The sequence below is a fragment of the Calypte anna genome, chromosome 9, assembly GCF_003957555.1.
Source record: "Calypte anna isolate BGI_N300 chromosome 9, bCalAnn1_v1.p, whole genome shotgun sequence".
Lineage (NCBI taxonomy): Eukaryota > Metazoa > Chordata > Aves > Apodiformes > Trochilidae > Calypte > Calypte anna.
In genome coordinates this window covers 20,099,426-20,108,020 of record NC_044255.1, presented here as the reverse complement: position 1 = coordinate 20,108,020, position 8,595 = coordinate 20,099,426, and the positions used below count along the sequence as shown (strand labels likewise).

Below are 8,595 nucleotides of genomic sequence, written 5' to 3'. Positions count from 1 at the left end.
GTAGGTCAAAACATCTTCATGTCCTCAAGCACACTACTGCCATCAACAGAATGGCCATCTGATCATTCAGCTGAGTAGTTACAGGACTCAAAAGTGAGTGTAATATGTGGTCCACTTAAGGGTTAACTGTAAGCTGCTAAAAGGAATAAAGGTTCACTTCAGTGCCCATTATATTCTAAGCCAGTGCATCTGTCATTTTTAATTTAAATCTGTATTACTTAGCTGTCTAAAACTTTACACATAAGCGACAGAGTTACCCATTCTTTCTGTTATGGGTAAAATCACCATTTCGTTACCTACTTACTGTGCAAAATGTCAGACAGCTGTAGTCTGCAGTAAAATCAGTGGCCAACCCCTGGTAACATAAACAATTACTTTAGCTAAGGAGCAGAACTATTTTAAGGAAATCATTTATTGATAGGAGTAAATGGAAGATAATAAGACTTAAGCAACTCTCTTCTTCTCATAGGTTTAATTTGTCTAATTCAAAAACAGCTTAATAGGAAATTATGATCAGAAGTCTTCCTATTTTGGCAAGCTAAATTGCAGAATTTATTAAAAGGGATCTTTTGATCAGGAAAATACTAATTAATAATTAGTTAGCACTAGTGAATATTCTCTCTAATGGGGAAGAGCAAAAATATAGTGAAGCTGAAAAATGCATGACAGTTTCAACAAGCCTTACAAGATCTACTGAGCTGAATTTGACTTTTCACTAAGTTGTGCTACACTGCACTGAATTCTGTGTGTGAATATTGTACTTTTTACTAAATTGAGGTCTCGTGTACAAAACATAACATTAAATAGAGGTAAATGTGAGGAATTAACCTCTCTGACCTGGGAGTAATACATTCACACAGCTTTGAGCTTTTGCAAATGCTTAGCATTGGGTTGTCTGCAGTCCTGTGTAGCCTAACTCTGGTCATCTCATACTTGTGTGGGGTTGGGACTGTGAATAATATCTGGTTTCTACCTTGGTCTGTGCATCCCAGGAGAGCTGGATTTGCAGCTGTTTTCTGAAGCCTCCAGGTGTGTGGCTGCTCTCAGGTGGGAAAGGGTTTTGGCACCTGGGAGCTAAGCAAACCCCACCAGAACAGGACTCTTCTGAGGTGTGTGTTTGTATTCAGGATTTCAGTCCTCTCTGGAATCATTTCATACACCTGTTTTTAAAATGCACATTAGTTAATTTCTTGAAATAAATACATGTAAATCCTTTCCCTTCACCAAGTATTTATGGAAATACCCAAGAGCATGGTCACTTTTTGAAATCCTTACTACTGCACAGAGAGAAAATATGCTGTGTTTGTTTCCCTTTGCTAACTTGAAAAGTGAAAGAAGAGATGGGAAATTCTAGGATGCCTCTCTTGAGGATCTGCCTGATCATGTTTGCAGTTGATGTGTCACACCAACCCAGTGTTCACCCTGGGTCAGGAGTCTTTTGTATAAAAGCTTCTGTTTTGCTGGGCAGGTTGCTGTTTGGCTTTGTAGCCTATTTTAGAACACAAGTTTCTTTTTAAAGACATGAAGCATCTTTGGCCTCTTAGTTCTAAGTAGAGATTGTGTAAGTAAAAATGGATGTAAATGTAGCTGGTTCTGCAAAATAGGAAGAATTAATGCTTCGAAATGGAGGGGCATTGTGTGGTGTTCAGAATTCTTACAATCCCTGAATATTTGTGCAGTTGGGATTTAGCAAAATTGAGGTGGAAAGGAATTTTGCAGCTTGAATGTCAAATCACAGAGTATACCTCTAGCTAAAAAGAGAACAGCCCATGCTGTAAGGATACAATAACTATGCCTTTACCTGTCCTGAAGGTATGGAAGCTGCAAGCCAGAAGCCTTGGGTGCCACCAAAGGTTCAACGAATCCATTGGTGCTTTAGACAGGTGGTGCAGTTCAAGACATCCCTTAAGCAGTTCAAGACATCCCTTAGGATCTGAAGCTCTGTGCAGAGGTAACACAGAGGAGTTCAACTGCTGCGTTTGCAGCTGATGTAGCCTGTTGTGGGATGCCCTGTGTCGTTGGAAATACAAAGATGCTCTGAAGTTATCTTGGAGTGTTTTCTTCTTGGCATGCTAAATGGCTCTCTAAAGAATTTCAGAATCTGAGCTATAAAGTAATTTAATTCAGAAACGAAGATAATAAAATAATGGATGAAAGGAAAAAAGCACTCTTCTGGTATAGATTGTTCTGAGAACCATGAAAGGCTTTATCAAATACCCCTTACAGTAGAATTCATTTGCGTTACCACAGGGAACAATTGTGATCCTCACATCTAGACAATAAAAAAATCTGAAAATGCTTCTCCTCCTCCTCAGACCCACAGTGTCCCAATGCTGAAGCTTTATGTCTTGCCTCCAATTGATCATCATTCCTCTTCAGTTTATTCTCCTGCCCATCTCTCTGATCATTCCTGCTCTTATTTATTGCTTCTCTCTCCACTGATACCTGTTCAAACACTTCAAATCCAGACCCCAAGGGAAAGTCCCATGTAGATCATCTGCTGGAAGACCAAAGAAAATTTTGTCCAGCATTGGCTCTGAAAAAGTAAGATGTGCTCTGGGCTGGTTTCCCTGCTTGCCTTTCCAGCTAGTGCTGGAAATAATATTTTGGCATAACAGTCTCAAAAGATTTGAGTTATATCAATCCTTTTATTTGCATGAGTTTGTGTTTTTTAATGGTACAACTTCAGGAGAGTCAGCGGCAGGCTTGAGTGTTTGACCTCTCTGAGTCACAAAAATAAATGTTTATTTAGGCCTTTAAAAAGAAAGGAAAAAATAAACAATCAAATCCAAAATTCAGTGAAAATCTGTGGATTCCAATTCTGTTTTATAATTTACTACCCTATGTAGCAAATAAATCTATTCACTGAAGTTAGCTACTACCCAATAGTTAATTAATCAGAATAGCCAAAGATATTCTTACAATTTTTGCCTCCTGTCTCTGTCTTCCAATAAAAATTTGTCCATAAGAGGCAAAACAGAGCTTTCAATCACAGAAGAGCCATTCACTGCAATGACTGAACAGATGCTGGACAAGCTTAACAATATAGCCCAGCCCTAGGATTTGCTTTGAATTGGCATTTATATTAATTTAGCATTTTGGGCATCAAAAGTTTTCTTAGATCTGAAAACAGCTCAAAGACTCTTAGAGTTAAATTAAGAAATTAATTATTATCTTGCACACTGAACCAACTCAGCAGCTTGACATGAAGAAGGATGCTCTTGTTTGGTGATGCTTTCCTGGATTCAGTTTGTCCTCAGCTCCTCCCTAGACCATGTAAATGAGAGCTACTGAGGTTAAGTTTCTGCTATTTGCAAACTGAGAAACCTCAGTGTTTCAGAAAGAACACGGGGTACATAATTCCCCTCCTCACAGAAATTTAAAAACCCTGTAGATTTTAAGACTTATGAAAAAGATTTAAATTTGTGGAGTGTTTGAATAACATTAAGGAATAAGCTTCTCTCTTTCCATGACCTTCTGTACAGTGCAGCAACGTTGTAGTAGGTGCCTTCTGCTCTGACCCCTGTCTTTGTACTCTGTCTTTACTACTTCTCAAGCCATATCCTACTACCTTCAAAGTTTGAAATGCAAAAAAGCAACAATCTTCCAAGAGGCACCTGTGGCCATATTGTTCTGTCTGAGTTCATTAAACTAAATGTAAATACGTGCATCAACTTCGGAGCATTATTTTCTGCAGCTAAATTGATGAGTTTCCAGAAAATGCTGAGAATTTGAAGCTGGAGAATGATGGCTACAAGTCTGTTTGTTAATTCAGTTTCACACTGAAGGTGTTAGAATTAGCAGAGAAAGAAAAGGAGAGGGAAAATTGTGGAAAAGCTTCGTCTATCTCCTTATTGCCTCCTGAGATAGATTGTTCAGAGCTAAAGGAACACTAGACGTGAACCAAATCTCCTGCTGTCCTATATAGCTTTTACAATCTCCTTTTTAATAACCCAAACTGCAGGGTAGTCTGACTATTAGACAAGCCATTCTTTTGAATTCTCTCCACAGTCTGTATAGACATGATAAAAAAAAAAAAAAACAATTCTCATTAAAGCTGCCAAAGCTGTTTCAAAAGCAGGTGGTTTAAAATGTTTCCTATACAAAGCAAACCACATTTCTTGTGCATTCCACATGCTTAATAGGGAGTGTAAGATTACACTGCTATGTTGTATATAACACTGCATTTTAAATAATAGGATATTGTAAGTCATGTTGGAAATATGTTTAGCATGGATATGGAGGATGTAATGATATGCAGTGAGCAATTTTCAGAAGTGCTGGAACACAGCCTTGTGTGACAACCTCTGAGCTAAAGTAGTTGAAAATAGAATCTGGAACTGAGATTATAGAGTCTCTGATCCTAACTGATTATTTTTCTAGGATACTGTGCAGTCAGCGTGTGGGCCTATGAAAGTTAAGATTTCTACTGTCCTGTGGGGACATTTATTGTTTATATTGTAAGTTATAGGTGTAGGGATTGAGTGCATTCATCATGCATTTCATTTTTCACACAAGTCAGTACTTTGAATTGGTCTGAAGTAAAAATTCAAATAGATAGCTCCATCCCTACCCTGACTGTTCATATTGATTTCCAAAACAGTTCTGAAAAAACCCACTAAAGTCCAGTAGTACTTTGGGGCAAATTCAGAGCTTGCCATTCACTTCAGTGGGAACAGATTTTAGTCCTTTATTGATGTGAACCTTTCACTCTGTAGGTGTTTTTTCATCAGCTCTCAGAAACTTCTGGATTAAGAAAACTACACCAAGTATGGTAATTCAGGTTATCATGGATAAGCACAGTAGATCATGTTATCTTTACAACTATATTCCAGTTGCCTCAATGTTTTAATCACAACTTGTATTTTTAGATGAACAGAAAATGTTTGTATGTCTTATAATCTGCTTTACTGGGACAAAATGCATTTGTCTATTCAGTATCTTAATTTCACTATCTTCTGCTTCAAGAAAGTCATTTTGACAAGTTAACTTGTGTAAACAAGGTGAAAATTGATTATCAGCTGGTTAAGTTAAATGAAATATTAGCATAAACACTTATGTAGCTTTGCAGCGCATTGCTTACTCTTTAAAAAATCAATTTTTAAACTGTGTATTCTGTGAATGCTTTTTTTCTTCTGAAAAATCTCTGCAAATTCAACAGGTGATGTTATAGATAATCCAGTAATCAGTGTTTCAGCCGCCATTTTGTGGAGCCATAAACCACTGAAAAGTTACTTACATGGTTCTAGCAACTATTAATGAATGTACATAATGTGTGAAACATCTAGTTATCACTCTGCTCATATTAGCTCCTTCATACTAATGATTTATTTTCATTTTCTCCAGGATATAGACCTGCGGCTAACTGGATTTGATTTATAAGAGGGGATTCTGCAGTAAATGGCTGCTCTCTTCATATTGCTGCTATGGAAAACAGAATTGTCAATAGGATGTAGTCTGATAAATAGTGCTGAGTGAAGATGCAGCTTCAATAAGTGTGAAATCAATGGAAGATACTTACGGCATGAAAAGCCTTTTGAGATTTTTCTGACAAGGCACCTATTTAGGAAACTCAGGCTGTTTCCTTCGGTCGCCCTGTTTTTACACCAGTGGATACAAATCAGATTGCAGCATTGTAGTGACACAACTGATGTGGGACCATGGCCTTTCCAAGATCCACGTGGCTGAACTGTGTCTGGAGAGCGACGACAGCCCGCCTGCTACACCTGGGATTGGACGCCACTTTTGCTTTTTCTATACTGGGATTTTTGCTCCATGCTGCAGCTGTGTCCTCCCAAAAATTGGATGATACCAACCCGGTGGTGACCACCAACTTTGGCAAGATAAGAGGGGTTAAGAAGGAACTTAATAATGAAATTTTGGGGCCTGTTATCCAGTTCCTTGGGGTTCCGTACGCTGCGCCTCCGACGGGGGAGCGCCGCTTCCAACCTCCTGAGCCTCCCTCTCCCTGGGCAGATATCAAAAACACCACCCAGTTTGCTCCAGTGTGTCCCCAGAACATTATAGAAGGCAGGTTGCCTGAAGTCATGCTTCCTGTGTGGTTTACTAATAACTTGGATGTAGTTTCCACTTATGTACAAGACCAGAACGAAGACTGCCTCTACTTAAATATCTACGTCCCAACGGAGGATGGTGAGTTAATAGCAGGCAAAAACAGGGAGATGTTTTTATTTTCCTGTTCTACGTTCTAACAATATTAATTCACCTGTACTGGTAGCACGCATGGCTTCCTTTGTTTGCATGCCAGTGTATTACATGTCTGCATGCTGCTTCTCTGTGTTTGCATCCGTCCTTGGTTTATGGTTTTGGTTTTCTTTCTTTCTGTCTACACTCATTTTTTTCCTCCCACAGCACGTGTAATTTTAGGCCAAAGTTGGTACCTAATTCTCATTGCCACCCGCTGACTTCTGGGAAGATGCATCAACATCTTATCCATTGCATGTGCAGGCACAACAAGTTGAGAGTCACCTAATCAAGCAGGTCATATTTGAGTTAGATAGTGGTGTTGCATGCTCCTACTGTCTGTGATGGAGCTCCATGTTATTTTCTAGTCTTCTATTCATTTTTCAGTCAAAAGAATATCCAAGGAATGTGCCAGAAAGCCCGGCAAGAAAATTTGTAGAAAAGGAGGTATGTATAAAGTGGACAAAAAACAAAAAACCAAACACCAACAAGCGGGGGAAGGATCAAAACCTTGCAAAGGAAGAACAAGTAATAGAGTTGAAAGAGGCTGATTTGCTGATGCTGTAAACTGTTAGGGACTGTTCAAATGTGGCCAGAAAGGTATTTAAAGGGAGGACTGTTTACAGCAGAGGAGAAGATAACATTTGTAGAGCCTGAACTTGGTTTCACCTGATCGTCTCTCTTGCAATATCTCATGGTGACCTTATTGGCAGGTTCTTTGTCTTGGTCTGTTGGTTTGGAGGAGTGTTGGGCACTTGTAAGTAGTTACAGTGTGTTGTATATGTGTGCACAGGAGGCAGCTCATACGCCCGGGGCCTGCTCCTATTGCCAGTGAAGTTGCTGGCACAGCTCCACACCTCTCTATCCCAGTGGTGTAGCATAATGGCTGTGATGTATTACAGCAAAGTGAAGCTGAAAATCTGCATTGAGTTACTGCATGATATGCCTTCCTTTCTTGGAACAGTGTTAATTTTCCTGAAAGGTAGATGTGAAACACTTTTCTTCTTTTGCACGCCTCTAAAAGTGAGCGTTGATTTCCTTTGCTCCGTGATTACAGCTCTCTTTGTAAAACCAGAAAGCTCTTAATAGGGGTGTAAGGAGATGTTAAAATATTGTGACATGGTACTCTGGAAACTAGGCTGCTTTTGGAAGCTTTGGAAACTTGGCTACTTCCTTTCTGTGTTAGATAGTAGGGGAGAATTTGCAGATTTCATTGTGAACTTTTGCAGATTCCTGAAGCAATTGGTGTGGGAGATAGAAGGAATATTTTGGTGCTGATTTAAAGTAGGTATTTGGTGCTACTTTAAAGTACTCATTTTATACTGGTTTACATATATTATTTTTCTTTGTTGTTTTCATAAAAATAATGTGTTATTTAATAGCTGGACTATGTTTGAATCTAGGATATTTCTTAGGTTAACAAGGAGCAATGTGGACATAGATAAGGGTTTTAAGCCCTATTTTTCATAGCAGTTGTCCCCATTATTCCAGAACAAATACATTTTAGGAAAGTGCCATAGCAGGAATTTGTTCAGAGTTGGGCAAAGTTCAACTCTGTATTAGATTCTTTTAAGACACATCTAGGCCTCTAAATGAAGGTGGTCTTATTTTCCAAGGTTTTTGGTGTTACAGCTCCTACTGACTGTTAGTTAATTATTGTTAATTGCAGCTGTTCAATGTATGCTTTTTTGATGTATAAATACACTTTCAGTGACTGAAGGCAAATTATTTTTTAATTGCCAGCCTTGGAGGCAACTTGTAATGTTTTCTATTGGGGAATTTTTACTCAATGCAGTAAAAAAGACAATTGTTTAAGCTGGATTCCCAAAAAACAAAGACAAACAGGGCACTGTGAGCAACATCACTTCTTCACACATCATTCAAGTCAGAATAAGTGCTGTCATTTATATGCCTTCAATTAATGTGCAGTGCTGCAGCACTTATCAGGCAGTTCATCAAGCGTGTGTGATTAGCTGAGCAACTTTCACTTCCTATCACCCAGACACTGATTCACAAAGTCATAAATAAAGATGCAGATCTTCATCATTGTTTTGAGAAAGCATCTTTTCCTAGGAGAGAATATTAAAACAAAAAGAAGCAGGAAAATAGCAAAAATAAAGAGTGGGGGAGCCCAGTAGATGAGAAAATTGTGTTTATTGTCCTGTGAGCCTGGAGGAGAATAGAGAGAGAGTTATTTGAAATTCAGTAGGAACCTTTCCAGATAAATTCACTGCACGCACAGCAGAATAAAAAGCAGCAGAAACCTACCTTTTCTTGTTGACAAGAGCAGAGAACTCCTGAATACCTTCAGCCTGGCAGTTGCCATAGCTGTAGTAATCTTTGTTCCCTGAATAACTCACACTCTGCTTCACCTGTGTGTAACCTAAGATT

The 8,595-nt window shown here is 38.8% G+C and overlaps 1 protein-coding gene across 7 annotated transcripts in view; it reads left to right on the top strand.

The window, feature by feature from the left end:
* The first annotated feature begins 5,660 nt into the window (after window positions 1–5,660).
* Window positions 5,661–8,595, top strand: part of NLGN1 (neuroligin 1) — a 266,450-nt gene continuing 263,515 nt past the window's right edge. For 3 of the 7 annotated variants that reach the window (XM_030456074.1, XM_030456072.1, XM_030456071.1), the window contains exons 1-2: window positions 5,661–6,153; window positions 6,592–6,651. In XM_030456074.1, coding sequence (XP_030311934.1) covers window positions 5,661–6,153; window positions 6,592–6,651 — 553 coding nt within the window. The remainder of the gene's footprint in view (window positions 6,154–6,591; window positions 6,652–8,595) is intronic. The other 4 variants (XM_030456077.1, XM_030456076.1, XM_030456073.1 and 1 more) reach the window with 2 other exon arrangements.